The sequence below is a fragment of the Protopterus annectens genome, chromosome 2.part0, assembly GCF_019279795.1.
Source record: "Protopterus annectens isolate FY-2018-M chromosome 2.part0, PAN1.0, whole genome shotgun sequence".
Taxonomy (NCBI): Eukaryota; Metazoa; Chordata; order Ceratodontiformes; family Protopteridae; genus Protopterus; species Protopterus annectens.
This window is the reverse complement of record NC_056728.1, coordinates 399,181,227-399,204,559: the sequence shown is the minus strand read 5'-3', so window position 1 is coordinate 399,204,559 and position 23,333 is coordinate 399,181,227. Positions and strand designations below refer to the sequence as shown.

Sequence of the window (23,333 nt, the reverse complement as noted above, 5' to 3'; positions counted from 1 at the left end):
CTGGTCACTGTAATGTAATTGATCAACGCAGGGTGTATCTTATACATCTGTAAGCACTACTTTATCTGTGAATGTGAGATACTGTCAAATGCTTTTTTCAAGTAATCTATCCATGCCATACTTAGATTCTTCCCCTTTTATAATTCTCCATTACGATTTTAACAACAAATGATTTTTTATTCAATATGAGTTTTTTTGTTGTTATCCTTCTGTTCTATTGCCATGACTGTGGACTACAAACTCCGTCAGTATCAATTCAGTATATAGTTTATACACTGTTGGAAGGCAAGTTATTGGTCTATAGCTTTTTGGATAGCTTGCAGGTTCACTCTTAAGCAAGAGTATCGTTTTTCCTGTTGCTAACCAGGTTGTTGTCTGTTCGGGGTGTGCATATAAATAGTCCTTACTCAGCTTAATCTTGGTGCAAAGATGTTAATAATTTTAGCCAGAAGTTACGTACTACATCTGGCCTGGGGTTTTCCATTTAGAAGCTTTATTTAATTTTATTTCAGTTTCTCTGGCCATTACTTCATCCTTTTTCATATCCTGTGCATTTGAACTTCTTACCATTTCTTTTACTTTTCTATCCATTCGGCACATTTATTATGTTCCAATGGGTCTTCACAGGTATCTCTCCAAAATGTGCCTATTTCTTCTTTTTTGGTAGTGCTTCTATTCCTTTTGCTTTGTTTCCCAATTCTCTATAAAACTTTTTTGAGTTATCAATGAATGGCTTAGTTTACACTTTTCCTTTATATTTATCTGCACACCTTCTAAGTTTCTGTCAGAGCTGATATTTTTAGTTTATTATTTACAATAGTGTATGATAAAGCCTTGTCTGTTCTAATACCGCACTTTGATTTTATCATGTCTATCTTTCTAGGTATTTTTGTTGATCTGTTCTCTCTTGTATACCCCCTGACAGTGACATTTCTTGTCTTAATTGTTTTACAGTTTTCTCTATATAACTTCAGTGATGACATCTGATTTATTCCATTCCTTTCCCTTAACGCCCTGTATTTTTGTGACAAGACTTTAACTGTTATTAATTTAGCTGCACAGTAATATATCCTATTTACTTCTGTTATATCACATGAATTTCTGTTAATAATCTTGATTACCGTGTTCATGTGTTTTATCAGACTTTTAACATTTTGGGTCTTATTGACTTTCCATAATCTATTTCTTTTGTTGATCTTAGCATGTCTAGCCATCTCTGCTGCATTTACTTATTTATTTGACATTTGTTAACTGGGATAGTCCGACTGGGTCACAGAACCTGTTTTCAGCACTGGCCCACGGAGAAAAGCTCCACATTTAGACATTTAGCTTAATACACCAACAGATTACATTGTTAAAACAATGTTAGTTAAGAATATACAATACACATCACAAAATGATTAAAAGCTTAAAACAATGCACAGTCACTTAAGAGTTTTACAACAGGCTGAATAGGTTTTCTGAGCAGATAATAATTAATGTACTTGGAAATCATATAAACACAATGCACAAAATAAAATAGAGTGAACTTCATGAGAGCTAGTGGTACAGAAATAGGATTTTTGGTTAGGAGCTTTAGTGGAAGGGGATTATTGTAGTTTTGTCATATGTGGAAGTAAAAACATGCCATTGGAAATGCGAATAGGCTTCCGATAGATCAAACTCCTCCTCCTTGTCTAGGTTATAGACAAACTCAGCTTCACATGGAATGGAAGTCTGTTCCACAGGAGGTGCAGTCTCTGGGACACATATCTGTCCCTCCAGGATGTTCTGTTCAGGTCACTGACAAATTCATCTGTCCCTCCAGGATGTTCTGTTCAGGTCACTGACAAATTCTGGTCCCTAGACTTTGTATTTCTGGTACTCTGACTTACAGATATGTAGACTATTCATAAGTGTGGGTTTTGTGGATGCCTTGTAAGCCAGGCATAGATCACCCCTCAGCAATCTATAAGAGACTGAGTAGAGGGGAAAGGGGTTTAAGGTGCTTTTTATAAAGCAGGGCTGTTATGCCTTGTATTCTTTTGTAAAAAAGGTTTGAGGTCGCTGTAGTTGCTGCATATGCCTGGTCAGATGCAAACCAAAGGGAGCATTGTACTCTAACATTAGTCTGATAAGGGCAGAGTACAATGGGATAATGACCTCTTTGGACCTAGATGCCATGCCCTTACTTATAGGTTGACCAACATGGACGGCACAGTTGTGCAGCAGTTTCCATTGTTGCATCACAGCAAAATTTTCTCAGGTTCAATTCTCAGCTGGGATGCCTTCTGTGCAGAGTCTGCATGTCCTCCCTGTGTTCATGTGGGTTTCTTCTGGGTGCTCCGGTTTCCTCCCATGTTACAAAGACATACATCTGGAGCATTTCTCCTCAAGTCTCTGCTGAAAACTGGCTTGTTCGAAGTCAGACTTTCCTGGTTTTCTTTTACACTTAGGGCACATTCTTTATTTTCTGTTTCTTGCAGGCATTCTACAGAAAGTTCCAGAACATCTTCCTGTGCCACGCTCTCTTCAGCTGTATCCTGCATCATTCATTGCTCTTTTATATGGGAACTCACTGGCCCACCACTCTACAACATTGACTGCAGAGTTACCACCATTTCCTACTTCTTCTCTTGCTGTGCAACTCCAACTGAACTTTTGTACTGGCTTCCTGCTGAAGGCTCCAGAATATCTTCATGTAGCAACTGATCAGATGCTTCCCATTTCACTGGTTTCTCCTTAATTTGGGAACTCATTGTTCAATCATGCTGTGACATTACCAGAATAATAGGACTGTGTGAGGGAACAGAAGGAAAAGATGCCTCAAAATATTTAGAGGAATGGATTACTAGTATAACAGTGGGCACTAAGCGGTTAGACAGCCAGACTGATTGTGCACACTGTTTAGGTTATTTACAGGGGAGAGAAGAAAGGCCTAGACATGTGACAGTAAATTGCCAAACTTACAGATTAAAGGAATGGCTAGTAAGACAGAAGCAATTAAGAGTGGGCTGCTAATGGGAGGATGTAAGGGGGAAGTAGTAAATGATTATGCCACTCAGGTATATGCTATGAGAGAATCTGTCTCCAGCTGGATGGCAAATTAAGTAGCTGGAAGCAGCTACCCAGACGGTATATCTAAATGCATTAAAAGAACTATGGAATGGTGCTGTCATCTACAAAACAGAGGAGGAAGCTATTCTTATCTACCGGAACGTACTTCATAGGAAAACTAGATGGTGGTATGTGATAGCAACCCAGCAAATGCTGGTGGAGGCATCCCCTTGATCTAAGGAAGAAATGGAGATTTTTAAGGGGAGTCAAAGTGAAAGAAGGGGACAAAAAAGGTAAACAGGAATGAAGGACTCCTACCCAAAATTATTAAAGGAAAAGAGAAAATAGGGAGTGGCACATCAAAGCAGAGGGGGAGAAAGGCACCATAAAGAAGATAGTATATGAGAAAATACAGCAAACTATATGGACCGAATGAGTAAAAAGTGGAAACAGATATTTCCCTTGATAAAAAGAAGAGAAAACAGATATGACTGGGAGGTGGAACTGAACGAGTGGAACAGTAAGGAAAAAAAGAAGTTATGTCTTACCATAAAGTTCCATCTGTATTGTAGATCTTTGTTCATTCATTACCATTAGGACTTCGGTTCAGTCCTCAGAACCGATACGGCCATTTCCAAGCTTGCGCCAGCCAAAAACTCTCAGCTAAGACCTACCCATAATGCCCCTCTCCCAGTTACTTCAGATCGAGTTTGCCCGCCCTTAGGTAATAGATGCAGTAGAAAAAAAAAATAGTAGGAGGCTCTGTCTGAGCAAATACCCTAACCAGGAGTTCCTAAAGTCCACCAGGAGTCCAGGCAGGGGGAAAGAGGGCGGGAAGTAATGAATGAACAAAGATCTACAACACAGATGGAACGTTATGGTAAGACATAACTTCTTTATCTGATGTTGTAAATCTTTGTTTATTCATTACGATTAGGACCGAGTCCCCAGCTACTTGAGTCCTGGGTGGCTCTAAGGAAGGATATTCCTGAGCACCACAGAACCAAAAGATGCTTGTCCTCTGGAGGTCAAATCCAATTTGTAATGCGATATAAAGGTATGAGGTCTTGTCCAAGTGGCTGCTGTGCAGATACCATCCATAGAGGCTCTGGAATGAAATGCTATAGAAGTAGCCATAGATCTGGTAGAATGAGCCTTTATTCTGGAAGATATGGATAGCTTATTCTGTTGGTAGATAAAGGTAATGACATTTCTAAGCCAGAAGGATAAAGTCACTTTGGAAACAGGTTTACCCAATCTGGGTCCTGCAAAGGCCACAGACAATTGATCTGTTTTCCTGAAAGATTTAGTCCTGTCCAAATAACAACGAAGCTGCCGATGCACATCAAGGGTGTGCAAAAGATACTCCCCTCTGTTAGAATGCTGAGGGAAGAAAACCGGCAGGTCAATAGATTAGTTAATGGAAAAGCCAGAAATGACCTTGGGCAAGAAAGAAGGGTCAGTACGAAGGGACACCCTACCCATGTGGACGATCAAGTAAGGACTCGACACTCAAAGCCTGCAGCTCAGATACTCTTCCTGCTGAGGTAAGTACTACTAGAAGTGAGGTTTTCCATGACAAAAATTGCAAAGCACATGAATCAAAAGGAGAACCTATGAAAGACTGAAGTGGCAAAGTTACGTCTCAGGGTTCTAAGGGAGGCTTGACTGGAGGTTTAACATGTAATACTCCTTTTAAAAAGGTCTTGCATAGGCAGTGTGACATAATTGAAGAATTATCAAGATCATTATGAAAATTGGCGATAGCTGGTAAATGTACAGTGATCGTCGAAGCTGAGGCTGTTGCATGCAAACCAGTAGTCAGGTATTGTAGGATCTTTTGAATAGGCATAGAGAAAGGTTCTAAGTTCTGATCTTTGGCCCAAATAGAGAACCTAGTCCATTTGCTAGAATAAACTTTCCTAGTGGAAGGTTTGTGTGAAGCCAGAAGAATTTCATGAACAAGAGATGGGATGTCAATTCAGCCTGGCAATCACTGGAAGTGAAGGAACCAAATTGTGAGCTTGAGACTGTGCAGGTTCGGATGAATCAGTCCCTGAGGATGAGATAACAGGTCTTGGGAATGATCCAGGATCCACGGACTGTGAATCAGATGAGGCCATAGGGAAGACCCGGTGGCCAATCGTCGTTAGCGTATCCCTCGGTGGTAACCTCTGAGGGGGGATCAGGGCAAAGTAGCTTCTGCATTTGTAGTTTAGGGACGGAAGCAAACAGGTCGCAGCAAGGCTTGCCTCAGAGTTGGAAGATCCGATCCGCTGTTACAGGGTTGAGGGACCATTCGTGAGGCATCAGGATGTCCCTGCTCACATTGTCTGCAATAAGGTTGGAACTCCCGGGAATGTGTGTTGCTATAAGGAAACGGTTAGAAGCTATCGTCCAGTGCCAAATCCTCATGACTTCCCGACACAGGGGGTAAGACCTTATTCTACCTTGCTTGTTGATATACCAGACGACTGACATGTTGTCTGACTGAATTGCAATGGTCCCAGAGGGTAGGGATGCATGGAATGCTTGCAATGCTAGGAGAACTGCTCTCAGTTCCAGGGCATTTATGTGCAAATTGGCCTCCATGGGGGACCAGGTGCCTTGGACAGTCTTTCCCTGGAAATGCCCTCCCACCCTAACAGGGAAGCATCTGTAGAAGACAGAACGGTCGACACCAAAGATTTGTTTGTGGGTTCATCCACCATAACATTTCTTCCTTGCAACGGTTTGAAAGACGTAACATGTGGTCGAGTGGGTTAATTAGCAATGACCATTGTGCGGAAAGGAGCCACTGTCGGATTCTCATGTGCAGTCTTGCCAGTGGTACCAATGTAATGGCAGCCGCCATGGAGCCTAAGAGTTGTAGTACAAGATGTGCTGGTAACAGAGGTCTGAGAAAGAAGATCTTGGATTTGGTGTGTTATGTTCGAAAACCTGTGAGGGGGGAGAGAAGCTTGACAGGATGTTGTGTCAAAGACCGTTCTAATGAATTCCAGTGTATTCGTTGGAGACATTGAGATTTGTCCTTGATGACTGTAATCCCCAAGCGGAGAGCGAGACCCTGAGTGTAAGAAGATTCCTGGTCGGAGCGGTAAGGAGCCAATCGTCTAGATAGGGAAACACCTGAAATCCTTGTAGTCGAAGATGAGCTACCACAACTGCCATACATTTGGTGAACACTCGAGGGGCTGTTTAGAGACCGAATGGCAGTGCCCTGAACTGGTAGCGATTGGCTCTCAGCCGGGAGCGGAGAAACCTCCAGGAGCGGTGATCCATCTTTATGTGGTAGTACATGTCCTGGAGGTCTATAGAGCACATCCAGTTATCCCTCCCTAGGAAGGGAAGAATGGACTGTATTGTGATCATCTGGAAAGTTTGAAGTTTGATAAATGTGTTCAATAGGCTGAGATCCAGGATTGGTCTCCAGTCCCCTGTCTTTTTTGATATAAAAAAAACGTTGAGTAAAACCTGGATCCTGTCTGGTCTGGTGGTACTGGTTGGATGACTCTTTTCCTTAGCAGCTTTTCTATTTCTAAGGCTGCTAATTCCCTCTGATTGGGTGGTACATCGGGGATGGGAGTTAAATCGAATGGTATTTGGTAGCCTCTGGATATTATTCTCTGCACCCAAACATAGGTAGTAATAAGATGCCAGGCTGGTAGATGCAGAGAAAAATGACTACCCGAATGCTTCCAGAGGAAAGCATCCGGGCCGGTGCTCAGGAGCGCTGGTAGGGTCTGCCGGAGAAAGAATCTCTAGCTCCCTGGTTATGTGGACCCCCTCTACCCCGAAAGGGACATCTTCCATATGAGTTGCCCCCTCTGCCCCGGAGGGATTGTTCACCACGAGTGTCATGAAAAGGTCCTTGGGATTTCTTGAACCACATTTTTCCTCCCTTCTGGTTCCTGGAGTAGAACCTCTGGGGGTTGGAAAAGTGTATGCCCACAGCAGACAAGGTCTTTCCGTCTTTCTCACTACGTGCAAGTCTGTCTCATACTTTGGGTCCAAAAAGTGCAGATTCGTCGACAGGTGCATTGACAAAGGAAGATTTAAAGGGGTCTGTGAAGTCACACAACCACATCCAAGCATTATGTCTCATGACAACGCCTGATGCGGCAGCTCGAGCTGCCCCCTCAGTGGAGTGAGATATCAAACGCATTGAGGAGTTTGAGATGGACTCAAGGGTAGCTAGCTACAAGGTGACAGTATCACGCACCTCATCAGGCAGTACCCCACCAAAGAGGGAGACATTTCGGAAAATAGGTCTCTTTGGAGGTGAGTAAAGTGTGCCAGATAGTACAGTGACCGAATGGCAAATGTCACTGAAGTATAGGTCCATTTCCCTAGTCTGTCCATGGTCCGGGACTCTCTGTTTGGAGGATGGACAGTGGAACTATCTTCTGCCAGTTTCCTCTTGGTGACCGCCGCCACACCAAAGAATCAACTGTCAACTGCTAGGGCCAGTGGGACTGGTCTTTAGGTGTAGATAACATTTTTTTGTCTGGCCTCTGAGGGACAGGTTTTATGCTGTCCGGGGCCTTCCAGGCATGCTGCACAATGATTTTAACAAGGTCATCTGCTGGTGGAGTCGCCCAGGAAGTAGATGGCCAGGCACAGAAGGCATGCAGGAACACCGATTTCTCAAAAGAAGGGTTATAGGACTTCCAGTCTCCCCAATGCTTGAAGATTTTGAGAAAGTCTCAGAAAGAGATGTCGTCTGGGGAAGACCATGGGGACCCTTCCCCCTCATCACAATCAGTGTCTTCGGTGATAAATTCCTTCGGTGAATCAAGATGCTTCCTCTTGCACAGTTTCTTCTGGGGTGGCTCCCCAGTGGGATCTTCTGAGGAGGACTCCAGAGAAGGGGTTCCCTTCAAAGAGGGTTATTGTGACTCCCGTATCCAGGGTCCCGAAATAGAGGGTTGGGAGAGGTGCATGCTAGGGGAGGGTTCTGATACTGATGTCATTGGTGCTGGCTGCGAGTCCACTACCTGTACAGCAGTCCCATCTGAGGAGGGATGGGAGTCTGGAACCAGGAGGGACAACCTCGCAACTGGGGTCACACCTCACCTTGAGGAGCCCACCTCCAGGTGAGGAAGCTCTGAGAGAACTGGAAGCCGTTGGAGCCATGCACATAGACAGTGCCAGCGAGAAAATAGGTGCTAGGTACCAAGGTATGGATGGTCCAAGCACTGCTTTGGGGAGAGCATCAGTTCCACCGGAGCCAATGCAGCAAGGATGGATGGTGCCAACAGGGAAAACACTCCTGTCGGAACAGAGACAGTATGCACCGGAGAGGGAGTATCTTGTCCTTGGCAGGTATTCGAGTTTTGGAGACGATGGAGCCAAAGAAACTATCGGCACTGTGGCTGGGGATGGTGCCGAAGCAGGTACAGTCATCGAAGCAGATGTCAGATCCAAGGACAGCACCAGAGTCAGTGGTGCCGAGGTCGGAACCGAAATAGGGGTGAATATCATGGACGGCACTGAGGGAGAAGACACAGTGCCTGGTGCCAAAGAGGTCTGCGCCGAGGGAGCCGGCGAAGCATGGAGCTGACTCGGTTCCGTAACTGACGGAGATGCAGGAAGCAAGTGACTCCATTTGTCCTTATGTTTTTTGGTTTTTTGGTCTTTGGAGGGTGTGAGACCTCCAACCCAGATAGAGTCTCTGAAAAAGATGCCTTGAGTAATTCGTTTTTCCTTATGTTTTTTGGTCTGTGGAGGGGGTGAGACCTCCAACCCAGATAGAGTCTCTGAAAAAGTTGTCTTGAGTAATCCGTTTTTCCTTATGTTTTTTGGTCTTTGATCAGGGTGAGACCTCCGACCTAGATAGCGCCTCCGAAAAAGGTGTCTTGAGTGATCCATTTTTCCTTATGTTTTTTGGTCTTTGGAGGAGGTGAGACCTCCGACCCAGATAGAGCCTCTGAAAAAGGTGTCTTGAGCAATCCTTTTAAGATAAGTTTATTTTTACATTCTGCTAGTGTACAATTACTAAAACTAGCACAAATGTCACAGTCAGCTTTAATATGATCCACGCCCAAACAGTAGACACAACGAACATGTGTATCTGAGTTAGGCATCTTACGTCCACACTTGTCACACTGTTTAAATCCCAACTTAGCTTTGTCTGAAATAGTAAGGCAACAAGGCTATCCTATAGAAAAATTAAGGGAGAACATAACAATGATGTTATTTAAAAAAAAAAAAAAACACTAGTAAAAAGGAAAGGCCTGTCAAAGACAGGAGAGAGGGACAGTACCAATAAAGGTAAAAAATTAAATTACCAAGGAAAAGGGTAGGAAATAGGCTTAGGTTATAGGCGACAGTGAGAAAATGCTAACTTGACTAAAAATTAAATAATTTTGAAGAGAAACTGTCTTAAAATTAACAATTTTCTACTTAGCTTTGAGAGAGAGAGCTAGCACATCTGACTAGGAACACAGCAAATGAGATCTGAATTAACTAGGAGAGGGGCATTATGGGTAGGTTTTAGCTGAGAGTTTTTGGCTGGCGCGAGCTTGGAAACAGCCGTATCGGTTCCGTGGATGGAACCGTGGTCCTAATGGTAATGAATAAACAAAGATTTACAACATCAGATGGAGCGTTCCTCTCCAGGACTGAGGCTTAGACGCAGTGGAGAGTATAGGGAGGAAGTCAGTGAAAGAGCGAGAGAGAAAAAGAGTGAGAGAGCAAGAGAAGGCCAGAAAGACAGAAGAAGCCATAAGGGGCCACTAGACAAAACAAGTAAAGAGATCTTTGGTGTAGGCACCGAATAAGCTGGAAAGGAATAAAAATGGCTAAGGTGATTACATAAGTAACAAGAACTGGGCAGAAAGGAGACAGTGCAATGGCTCACTTAAAAAATGTTGCACTTGTGTGCGTGTGTTTTTTTTTTTTTTTTCTCTTTCTCTGGGCCAGATTCCTAAAGACTTGCTCTTTTTCTAAGTGACTTAATCCAGTGCAAGGCTTACCTATAAAACAGTAAGCCACTTACACTGACTGCAACTATTTTATAAACTGGGCCCTCTATTTTTCTATGCATCTTTCCCTGTTTGTATATACCTGCATCCTGATCTACATGTACCTACTGCCTTTTCTTATTGTTTCTGTAGACTTGCATATCTGTGAAATTAGGGCCAGCCCTTTTCATCATACTATTGGCTATCCACCACTTTTCTGGTCTATTCTGATCCTCCCCCTCCCCACAAGAACAATTGCAGCCTAATCAGGGCCAGCCCTTTTCATTACACTATTGGTTATCCACCACATTTTCTGGTCTATTCTGTCCTCCCCTCCCCCACAAGACCTATTACAGCCTAACCTAGCTTTCTTAAGCTACAGGAGCCATTTTTAAAATCCTTTTGGTGTAGCTGCTTGTCTCTTTGGATGGAGTGCTCATACCTAAGGTTATTTTTCATATTTGTTTCTTTTCATTTGTAAAATATATTGATGTTGATTTACGCCATTGTAAAGTGTAATGAAGCTAGACATGTATTTTTATGGGAGACAGTATTTTCAGTAACTGTGTGTGCTTGAAACTGTTTACTTAGCCATTGTATTCGTAGGCTCAGATACTGTAGAGTATAGACTTGTTAGAGCTTTTTTGTGTAGAGCATTCAATGTTAGAATATTATTTCTTTACTGCTCATTTTATTGCATTTTTTAGAAATGCCTAGTTAGTAGTGTGCACATTTCATTACCTATTGATTTAGAATGTGTTATACCACTTAATTGGAATCAGTATTCCTATATATTTGCAACTGCATTAATCTGTTGAATGTGATAACTGATGACAACTTGTCTTAATTTTCACATTATCACAAACTGAGGCATTTATCTTTGTATAGATTACTTAGTTTTCCTTTTCTTTCCACTCCTCTGTTATCAGCTTTGTTTTTTTTTTTTTTTTTTGCATTTCTTAACAGCTGCTGTATTTTGTATTAATATTGATTATTTTTGTTCACAGCTTCTCCTTTTAATTCTACTTTCCCTGGATCCCCACCAAGCCAAGTTCGATCTATTGGCCTGCAGTGCTCTTTAACAGAACCAGGCAACCTTGAAATGACTGTTATTTTCAAAATATACAAAAATTATGTTTTATCCTCCAGACAAAATTAATTGCTAGCCCTTGTTTAATTTCTATTTTTAAGTAAAGCACTCCATCACGGACGTTAGCTTGCCCCCTCCCCATACTGTACTTCCTAACTGCAGTCTCCCTTTGCAAGCTGTTTCAACTATTTGAAAGCCCTGCTGTTTTTCTAGTATTACTAAACCCTTTCTCCTATAACTTGTGGTCTTTCTAAATCCCACATACTCCTGGTTACAAGTATTTATTTTATTTCAAAAGAGAGGTATGCAAAACAAGTTAAGTCCAAAGTACCTACTGATTTTCTTATTGTTTCAGAACATTAGCTGCCCCCCCCCCAGCTGCCCCCCCCCCATTCTGTACTTCTAACTGCAATCTGTCTTTATATGCTGTACTATTTGTATGTTCTGCTGTTTCTCTACTTCTACTAAACCTTTTCTCTTATAAATTCTTGTCTTCCTAATTTCCACATAACTCCTTGGTAAAATTGGCTTATTTTATTTCAAGTAAGACAGGTATGCAAAACAAGCAAGTCAGAGTACCTACTGTCTTTTCTTATTGTTTCTGTAGACTTGCATATCTGTGAAATCACGGCCAGCCCTTTTCATCATACTATTGGCTATCTACCACTTTGCAAACAAACAAGGGGTAAAGCCAAATAACAAAATGCTCCCACGAGCAGGACCCAGCTTAGCTCAACATACCAAAAGTAGTCACTGTAATGTCAGGTGTAAATCCACACTGAAGCGAAAAAATGTTGCAGCGTATAAAAAACTCAATAGCTGATTCAAATCCTTTATTTGGACAAAGCGGTAAAACGATAACACATCCAGTACCAAACAAGCTATCTACCACTTTTCTGGTCTATTCTGATCCTACCCCTCTCCATAAGAACAACTGCAACCTAATCAGGGCCAGCCCTTTTCATTATAACCTATAAACCTACTGATAGTCTTCCTTAATCTGTTGCCCACTACGCTCCCCTCCCCTCAATTCCCACCCGCCCCCAATGGTCCTACCTTTATTACAAACAGTAACCCCTCCCACCCTTCAACCTATAACATCACCACATCTATACTTCCTCCTACAACTTCTCACTACTATCCCTCCTACTCAGCTAATATGTACAAGCACACCATACCTATACTCACTGCATGCACACTCCTTGCATACATCACATCTTACCAAACCTCCACCATTCCTGCACTCAACCACTACCACTGTACCACCACACACACCACCACTCATATCCCACCTCTACTCTACTACTCTCTCATCAGATCAACAACCTTCCCAATACATCCTCTATATAGACTACAGACCACAATACCTAAACTAAAAACAACCCCACAACCAAACATAACCCTATCACCATACCTATTACCCACAGAACACAATTAAAAAACTTCCCTTATAAGCAAGCATATACAGAAATTGATAAAACTAATAATCTTATCCATATCCAACTTAGCACTCAGTGGAGACATCCATCCTAATCCTGGTCCTTCTATCTCCAACCCCTCCCCTCATAATCATACTACAAACCACATCTCCCAAATCACAGCCAATAGAAAGCCAACCAACCTCCTTCTGATAAGCCTAAATATTAGAAGTATATGCAACAAGGTGCATGAATTCCATGCCAACATAGACTTCTTCTCCCCTGATGCAGTGATCCTTACAGAAACATGGTTAAAACCACACATTACTAATAAGCAAATCCTCCCTACCAGTTACAATAAATTACGAGTAAACCGACTAAACAAAAAAGGAGGTGGTATAGCTATAATATTTAAGCAGCATCTAGACATCCAGATCTTTAAAATTAGCAGCTCCCCAAATAGGTAAGGAAGAAATAATATATACCAACCTTAAAATAAACCAAAATAAAACCCTAAACATAATAGTTTGCTACTTCCCACCTGGCCACAACATCCCTCCACTTGAAAACCTCCCCAACTGGACTACCCACCACCTACCCCAAGAAACTTCAATTCTAGGAGATTTCAACACTGACTGGCAATCCTGCTCTAGCAACCACCCAACCCATTATGTAAATCTTCATGGCTTCATCCAACTAATCCAGTCACCTACTAGGATAAATAACTCCAACAAACACACTACCCTTGATTGGATACTAGTCAATAAGAGCCCCCAGTCGTATATAGCAGGCTGCTTATCTGACAGCCTCAGTGATCACTCCCAACCTTCTTACTAAGAAAACGCCTTTATAAAGCAAAACCCATCATCTACCGTCAAATACGCAAAAAACCTAACTTCATCCCTCTCTCCTTCAGCTCATCCCTAAAAGACTGTAACTGGCAACCTCTAAAATACCTCAAACTAGATGACTACTTTAATAAAACATTCCTAAGCATCCTTAATTACCACGCCCCCATAAGACGTTCCCGAACTAGAGCCCAATAATCCCGATGGCTACAAAAAACACCAAGTCTGAAATGAAAAACAGGGATAAAACGTGGGTAACTGGCACAAAACCAAAACCCCCTCTACTAGGCAGAAATTCCTAGAACTACGCAACAGAACTAACAGGCTTATAAAACAGGACAAAATTCAATACTACCAGTCTGCCCTTACCTCCTCCCAACATAACCCCAAACAATTCTGGTCCCCAATAAACTCCATCCTCCACCCAGGTAAAGTAAGTACACCCACTCCTAACTTAACTCACTCCTCCGAAAATATTGCTACTTCTTTCAACAATCACTTCACACAAACCGTACCATCACTAACTAGACAACACAACCCCCATAAACCCACACCATTAACTAGAACTAAATCTCCCAACTAGCTTCTATTTCTCTCCTGTTCCTACCTCCAAAATAAAACTACTATCTAAATTTAAAACCACCAGATTAGCAGCAGACAACCTCCCAGGTGAATACATTCAACTTGCAGCTGATGTTTTAGCCTACCCCGTATCACTCTTGATTAACAGATCTCTGTCAGAAAGTTATGTTCCCACACTATGGAAAGTCTCAAACATAATTCTCCTACACAAAGGAGGCCCCTCCACAGATCTAACCAATTACTGTCCCACAGCTATTCTCTCACCACTCTCCAAAATACTAGAGATGCATTCATTCTCAAGTCTTAGATCACCTCCTTGCTAACAAACTTCTCTCCAACACACAACACAGTTTCCAACCTAACCATAGCACCACCACCACCTTATTCTCTTTCTCTAACACTATCCTACAAAATAAAAATACAGGTTCTCTCTCCTCAGCTACCTTCCTAGACCTCTCTAAAGCTTTCGACATGGTCCCACACAAACAACTCATCTCTCTTCTCTATAACCTATCCTTCTCTCAACCAGTCATCAACTGGTTTCAGAGTTACCTATCTGACCGCCAACAAGCAGTTGTTTGGCAGGACAACCTACCCCCCCAACTACCAGTCTCCATAGGAGTTCCCCAAGGGTCCATCCTGGGACCCCTACTCTTCTCTATTTTCACCAATAATCTAGCCTCAGCCACAACACATGGCACAATCATACAATACGCAGATGACTCAACCATCATCTGCACAGCCCACTCCCTACCAGAACTGCAAAAGTCACCCAGGAAGCATTTTCTTCTATTGAAACTTGGTTATCAGATGCCCAACTAATACTCAACCCAAACAAAACAAAATTACTAATCTTCCAACCCACCAAACTTACCCTAGACAGCTCTCACTTTAACATCACAGCAAAAGACAACACCACCATCCATCCTACAGAACACACCAAATTACTAGGAGTAGAAATAGACAAACTGAACTTTGACATTCATATTTCCATGACCATTAAAAAGTGCACAAAATCTAGGAGCATTATATAGAAATCGGCAACTACTTACCAAAGCAGCTAAAATTTCGGTAGCAAATTCTCATCTTATCTCTACCCTGCTCTACGCCTCTCCAATATTTACTAACCTTAGACAATGTGGTCTACATAAGCTCAACCTGCTACAACAAAATCGCCAAATTCGCAACAGGGGCTTCCTGCCGTACTCACCACTGTCTCTCACTAGCAGAACTGGGCTGGCTAGAGCTCCCCCACCTCCTTCAATGGTACCAACTCGCACTCGCCCACAAACTAATAAACCAACCACTAAAAGTCCCATCCCTCCAGAATCTACTCCAACCCTACATAACCACGAGACCACTAAGATCCAGACACAAAAACCTCCTACAGGTCACAAGAGCCATTAACTCTGATGGAGAAGCAGTATTCTCCTGCACTATAACCAAACTCTGGAACTCCCTCCCATCCTCAATTACCTCTGTAACTTCTTGCACCCACTTTAAATCCTTACTAAAATCACACTTCAAAACTTGCCAGATATGCCCTTGCAACCCCCCCCCCAATACCATCCACTCCCCCCCACCCACTATCTCTCTCAGCCCCCTATCAACAACCTACTCTTAGCAAGCTTGGCTACTCATGTTCCCAGCTACCTACCACATAATACTAACTTCTTGTAGCAACAACTGCTAATAGCTGTTATGTACCTCAAAAACAGATTGTATCAATTGTTCACTGATGAATCTCAACTACATTTGTAACCATGTTTAGTATATGCCACCATATTTTAAAATTGTACTATGTTCTACAGCTGTTTTACATCTGTTTTACACCTGTTTTCTTCTTTTCTTGCATCCTTAACTGGACTAATGTCTATATTTAAATGCTATGCTTTTTAACTGTATAATGTAAATAATACTTAACGTGGAGCTTTTCTCCCCGGGCCTCTGCTGAAAATGGACCTGTGTCCAGTCGGACTCTCCCAGTCAACAAATGTAAATAAATAAATATGGTCATCTGAGATAAGACAAGGGTACATCTGAGACTTGTTGGGAGAGGTGCATGAGCAGAAGAAATTAAGGCTTTGTCTCGACATTATGTATGCAATCTGATGAATAATATGAGGAAGTGTGGAGATGAAACTGATGCATAAATGACTGAGGGACAATTGTTTAAATAGCTTCAATAAATAAAATGTTGGACATGAAACAAGATAGTTCAAATATAATGATAATTGTAATACGAATGATTGCAGATGAAAGGGAAAAAAAAAAAAAGACTGATAGAGGATGTCTCCATTTTATATGTAGGCATGTAATGTAGCTCCCTTAGCCAAACTGTACATTTATAATAACTGTACTTTATAAACATGCACAGGAGATGTAGGCCATCTTGAAAATACATCTGGGGCAAAAAACATAAAAATAAAAATAAAAGAGATACTATATTATGAGGAAGGTTGCGTTAAAAGAAGATAAAGAAGGTTCGCAAAACATTGTCTGAACAAAAAGGGAGTTAGTAATTTTATTACCACCATAAAGGACTGATGTGATAATATAAAATAACAGTAGCTTTACAAAAATGCAGTACAAAGGGTATAATGAAAAAATGTACATATGAAGCATTTAATGAGGTAAGATGCAACCTAAATCTTTTTTGGGAAACAAAACCAAGATAATGGGGTGATGCATCACTGAGAGGAGAAACTGAAAAGTGTTAAATATGGCAAAAAAATTACACTGAAATGTAAGTATGCATGTAATCTTGTTAATGAATAGTTATGACACTATATGGAGGATAGAATCAATAGGATATACATGTATTGCTAGGTCTAGGCTAGTAAAATAAGGACAAAATGAAGATGGCTACAGTATGAGGTTTTATGGAAATCAGGTAAACCCAAGACAACCACATCATGTTAGAATTAATACTATCACAAAGCAAGCAAGAGTGAATAGAAAGCAGTGTTATATATAGATGATGCTAGCAATGTCTTTGACAAAGAGCTTATTCCTTTTCTCTTGTGATATTGAATAAAATTAGATTTCCTAACAAACACATTCAGGCTGTCCTCTATGATTCAGTCAGCATCTACCTGCTTTTTTATCAGTGGCAAGTTCTTTGAACTGATAAGAATTTTAATTGGCACTTCTGCCACGCTACCACTTTTTTCTTTCTTTGAAACAAAAATGTATGAGAATATCTAAGATCAGTATACTTTAAATATTATAATAGTATTAGAAGCTATAAAGGATTATGGTACAGCTGCCAACTCTAAACTCAGTCTAGAACTATTTTTTATTCCCCCCAACAACTCAAATACAAAAATAAATCCTTCTCTTGACACTTCTATTAATATTTTATTCTTCTTCTCCTTTCAGCTGCTCTTGTTAGGGGTCACCACACTGGATCATTGGTCCACAGAATGAGTAGCAGTAGAGTTTTACAGTGTCGAGTTGCACCCAAACTTCTTCAGAAGGCACACACATGCACACTCACATGTAGGGTCAATCTAAAATGTCCAATTCACCTGCAGCACGTCTTGGGAATGTGGGAGGAAGCCTGAGCACCCAAAGAAAACCCACAGAAAACCCACACGAACACAAGGTGGACATGCAGACTCAGCACAGAAGGCACTCTAGCGGGGAATTGAACCGGAGAACCTCTTGCTGTGAGACAACTCCTCTAACTGATGCACCACTATGCTGCCCACTTCTATTAATATTTTATTAAGTGAACTAAAACACAGCAAAGTTAAAAGAAACAGAATATTTGTTCATCTGCCTGTATCAATTTTGTTTAGCTAAGAATAACACCAAAACAGATAGGAAAAACAGGATAAAAATGAAATCTGAACCTCTAGCAAGATCCTCCGTAATTAAAATGAATATTTCTCTGAGGATCTTTTTACTTCAGTACCAATTCAGTATCACATATTCCTTATAAATTTTGTTATGTCTATTAGTTTTCAAGTTTCTATGGCAAAACAATAATTCAAGAGTTATACATAAAAATACACCATACCCTAATGAAAAAAGTGGTCAAAGCTAGAATCAGAGTGGTTACAGCCAACTAGCACAGAGTGCCAGAGGTAGCGTATGACAGAAGAATGTCAAAGAAGCTGAAAAGTAAAGTGCAAAAAAACAGTGGTGCAACCAGTACTACTGTACAGTACAGAAACCTGGGGAGTAAAGGTACAGCAGGTGAGGAAGCCAGAGGTAATGGAGATGAAGTACCTGAAACAGGTGGTCGGATGTGCACTGTGGACAGACAAAGAAATTAGGACATCAGAGCAGACACCAAAGTAGCTCCAACTGCAGAGAAGGTCAACAAAAACAGATTATGGTGGTTTGGGCAATGTGCAAAAAGCAGAAGACAATCTGTTGAAGATGACTTAGGACAAACAGGAAGAAGGCAAAAGGAAACAAGGGCATCCAGCAAAGAGATGTATGGACTGTATGAGTGAATACCTGCAACAATCAGTCTTGACTTTTGAAGAAGGAAGGAGAGTGACACTGAAAATTGAGAGATATGGCAACAGTTGATATGACATTCCAACCTCATGTATGAAATGGGAAAAAAGGGGATGATGATGAGAGGAGATGCTAAGGATAGAAATTTCACACATGGAAGTGGAAGGAGAAGAAATTCTTACCCTACTTCTGAGAATGGGATAGACTGAGTCACCACCTCAGCCACAAGCCTATCCCTGCCATAACAGCTTTGGAAAACCTGAAACTGCCAGCAGATGTTTTGTAGAGCAAGGACTGATAAAATCTGAAGCATGACAAAACCCTTCCATGCCTGGTCATCCAAGTCAGGGTAAAGTGGGAGAACCACCTCACAAGCCCATGGTATACTCACATCAAAGATAAATCTGTCACATTCTGTCTTGCAGAATTAGCTCCTCAGAGAAGCCAGCCAGTTAGGGGTGGAGCAGGGAGAGCTGTCAAGGGATGCATAGTCTCTACTCTGCAATGACAATAAGGCCTTGTCCTCTTCCTGGAAGAGATGTTGTGGCTGTAGTAAGAGGAAATGGACCTTCCACACAGACAGACAGACAGAATAGTTGTGTAAAATCTTACCATAACCATAGATGTCCTTCTCTTCTATGTCACAGTATTCTTTACATATGGGCAATTCTGCATGAATTTGTAGAAAATGCCTCTTCTTTGTCTTCCTCTACTCCTTCCTCCTCCCAGCGTTCCTTTTGAGCTTTTGCACTCTCCCATATGTAAAGAATACTGCAACACTGACTAGAAGGACATAAAAGATTTCTGTAAAATTGTACCATATCCATAGATGTCCTTCTCTTCTATGTTGCAATATTCTATCCTTCCCGTCTTCCCCTACTACTTGTTCTTGCCTAGGATGACTCTTTGTTATGTGGCCTTTGGATTACTTTCCTCACGGGGCTAACTTATTCTGAGGAAAGTACGTGCAGATGTCTCTTTTATGGCTGACATTTTCATTGACTTCGTGCAACCTCCCATGTGTACTGACAGTGGCAATAATGTTTCCTTTCCAGGTAGTCATCAACCAGGTCCTGCAAAGACTGCCTAAATAATAATTCTTAATCAACTGTGAATACTGTTTCTTGTTTAGGCTTTGTACTGGCAATCTTGGTTAGGTATGTTGTGCAAAATGTATCCGTGGCTCTGCCCACAGTGTTGCACAATCCAAATTTCAATGTGCTACACATGAGACCATATCAGTAATACGCAGACAAAGGAAAAGGGTCAGCCTGGACCCATATTTCAGGAACTCTCCAAGCAATCCAGTGCCAGATCCATTAGAAAAGACTGGAGTTTAGACTAGTAAGAAACATTGATGATGGCCCTATTACTCAATGTGGCATAGCAGTAAACTCTCTCTTCACACATGTCCAAAGTTTCTGATTCCTTATCAGAAGGCAGGACAAAAAAAAGACTATGATCTTTGAAGCCAATGTTGGCCTGCCAATCCCAAAAATGAGGCAGTTCAAGGACACTTGGATAGTAACCTACTCCAGTCAGCTGGAAAGTTATATCAGATATTTGTCTTTGTGAGAGTTACAGTACAGTCATGGTGCCCTGGGTTCCTTCCCCAAATAGAAAGACTGGAGAGCTGGGAAAACAGAATAAGACCAAAGAAAACAGACTTACTGAATTGTACAGTATCCCCATCTGTATGGTTGTGATAAAGGACTGGAGTACTCATTATCCTTGTCCATTTCGTAGACAAAAACCTCAACATCCTCAGACTGCCTATGTCACGAGTGATAATTCAATAAAGATGTTTAAAAATATATATATCCTCAGATTCCCAAGGAAAGCTTAAAAGTGAAGGATTTCCTCACTCTCCAAAAAAATAAAACTACATAAACAATTCTTGCTAAAGTGTGCATGTGAGTGGTAGTTACCTCAAGTGAGTAAATGCATGCCAAAGGCATTGCATGTCAGACAGATCCCTGGACTAAAACCAGTACTAGCATCAGACTAATGTCTGTACACCACAGACTTCTGCCCCCAGCCCGAATCAAGCAAATATTTGATGTGTTAGGCCTTAGTGGCACGGCATAGGACCTCCTGAAAGTTCATCTTAAGCCAGGACTAACTGACACAACCAAGCCTGATAAAGTCCTAGAAAGAAAGGCCATGGCCTCAAGTTCCATTGTTCAGCAACAAGTAATCTGAAAGGCCATTCCCGAAGATCAGGTAAGATAAACCCATACTTCAGCTGACTAAAGGAGGTCCTTGAAACTCAAGGCAAAACTCTGAAGGTGGGTGCCAAGACAAAAGTCTCTCTGGCCTTCTAGTCCTCTGTCTCAACACAGGCCAGCATAGGCTCAAGTACTTGTTAGCAAAGGATGAACTCGGTACCTGTTAGAAGCAAAAGGCTGCTCTCAACACTGACTTACCTCTAGGACGGCTAATCCTTGTCCAGATCTCTCAGTGATGTTTCCTGTTATGAAATTCTGACCTAAAAGTAAGTTGCATCAATGAGTAGACTTCGTCCATACTAAAATGAAAAAGGATTGGTCCATCCACCTTATGGATGCTAATTAATAACCACAAAGACAGATTAAAAGGAGAGTGAATACAGGAATTTTACTAACATTATCTGCAAGTACTAGTTCAAATCTGTCCAAGTGGCTATAAATAAATAAATAAAGGAGATAGTCAAACGTATGCAGTCAAAATATTACAGCATAGAATACACTGACACAAGTATGTGGCTGTCCTAAAATGCAAGTTCTACTAAACAAAGGTTCCAAATTCTGATAAAAACTACCCCATCAAGGAGAGACTTAGACTTCAGAACTTACATTATACTTATCAGCTCATACCACATTACAAACCCTCTTTTCGGAAATCAACTAGAGTTTTCTCTCAGTTTAAACAATACCATATAACTTTATCGCATAGATTCCTGACTTTATCTGACATTCGTGTGAAAAGTAATAAAATATGAACTCACCCAGTTTGTAAATCAAAACAAAAATAACAGTCCAGGTTGTTGCTGGCACAGCAATAAAGTCTTTTACTATTGTCATGGGGTTCAGAGTCCTTGAGGGTTTTTTCCCCCCACACGGTTGGTTTACAGAGGTATTCCCAAATTCTGACGAAGCATAGATAATAGCCACTAAATATATACCAGTTAGAAGGAAGAATATAAACGTCCATCCCAGTAGGTCCATTACTGTCAGAAGGCCACCTCCTGCTAAAACAGAACCTATTTTGTAACCCACCACTTGAACAGTGTTGCCATAGCCAACTTCTTCATATCTCAGGATTCGGACTGCCAGACCATCAACAGCAACATCCTGCACAGATGCAAAAAAGTTCATAAACAGAAAGACTGCTGCCACTAGCTGGAAATCAGACTCTGGAGAGAGACTAGCACATAATAAGCAACACATAGCTAATCCACACATGCTGATAAGAAGCCATCTCTGTTTCGTTCCATACTGGTCAACAAAAGGAGCCCAGACCACTTTTAGGGTCCAAGGAAAGTACAAGGCTTTGGTCAAGCTAATTTTCGTAAATGACAATCCCACAGTTCTGAGGTAAACTGGCAATAAACTGGATTGTAATCCATATGGTATCCCCTGCACAAAGTACAATATCCCAAGCAACAGTAAAGTGGTACTCATCTTTTTAGTGTCGCATCACTTAGTCAAAAAAGTTTCAAAGGTAGACAATAACAAAAGATGCCTGAAAAATAATGAAAAAGAAAATTACTGAAAAGTAATGGAGAAATTATATTAATTATATCTCTAAATGCTAAACTAACAGATTGCTAGATTTAATTTCCTTTAAATGCCTACTAAAATAATAGTTTAGAACTGGCACTCATCGCCATCAAAATACATGATCCACAATTTTCACAGAAGTATTTTGCAAAGGTCTCTGAAATAACAAAATTGCAATCTCGACAGTTTTGCTCACTGATAAACATGGGTGCATGATAATTCATCTAAGTGCTTTATTTCATGAATGTTCAAAAATATAATTTGGCAGTAGATTCCAGTACTATGTACACAGCACAGCAATGATGCATGCATCAAAAATAACATCAGAAATTAAAAATGTGATATAGGCACCTGTTAATATAATGCAATCATCAGCAAAAATTAGAAAAAGCATCCTATGTCATGGAGACAGGCTGGAATGCATATATTCATATATACAGTAGTTGCTATGCATGTGGTCCAGGAGACTATTAAGGAGCCTATCTCAAGTTCCAAACTGCCCCAGATCACTGATAACTGCCTTGCATAGAGTCATACAGTCAGCAAATGAAGGCCGAGGAATCATCTCCTGGAATACAGGAAAATCCTCACAGCCTCAATCTTCTGTGCTGAATGACACACAAATGCACACAAAGTTACCTCACCTAAGATGTTGGTCAAACCCAAACCCCCTGGCTTAGGTCAATGCCATATCCATTAGGCAATCAGTGCCCAATTTAGGTCTTTCAGATTTACACATTAAATAATTATTCTTCACTAAAAATTAAGTTTTATTTATTTATTTTTATGTCTTTCGCATGTTACTTGTCCAGCTAATTTGTCAAAACCTCAGTGGAACATTTCATTCCTCTACTGCTTACCAATGCAGACAGCGGAAGCAAAAGTCAGACGTTGTGCGGCCATCACTTGCAGCTAGCTGAGGTATTATTTTTATCCTCTCTCAGGATACAAGACCTTCAGTGATGCAGATTCACCCACCTAACCTCTGTCAGGCTTTAAGAGCTTCAAAGATGCAGACTCAACCATCTATCGTCCATCAGGCTTTAAGAGCTTCAGATATGTGGACTTACCCTCCTAAACTCTGTCAAGCTTTAAGAGTTTCAGAGAGGTTGGCTCTCCCACAAAATCTTTGCATGATGCAACTGATTTGGAGATGCTGG

At 41.2% G+C, this 23,333-nt stretch overlaps 1 protein-coding gene across 7 annotated transcripts in view; it reads right to left on the bottom strand.

Moving 5' to 3' along the window:
- MFSD3 (major facilitator superfamily domain containing 3) overlaps positions 1-23,333 on the bottom strand; it is a 1,502,303-nt gene that overhangs the window by 1,339,581 nt on the left and 139,389 nt on the right. For all 7 annotated transcript variants that reach the window (XM_044060839.1, XM_044060837.1, XM_044060842.1 and 4 more), the window contains one exon: positions 21,399-22,135. In XM_044060839.1, coding sequence (XP_043916774.1) covers positions 21,399-22,074 — 676 coding nt within the window. In that variant the 5' untranslated portion in view covers positions 22,075-22,135. The remainder of the gene's footprint in view (positions 1-21,398; positions 22,136-23,333) is intronic.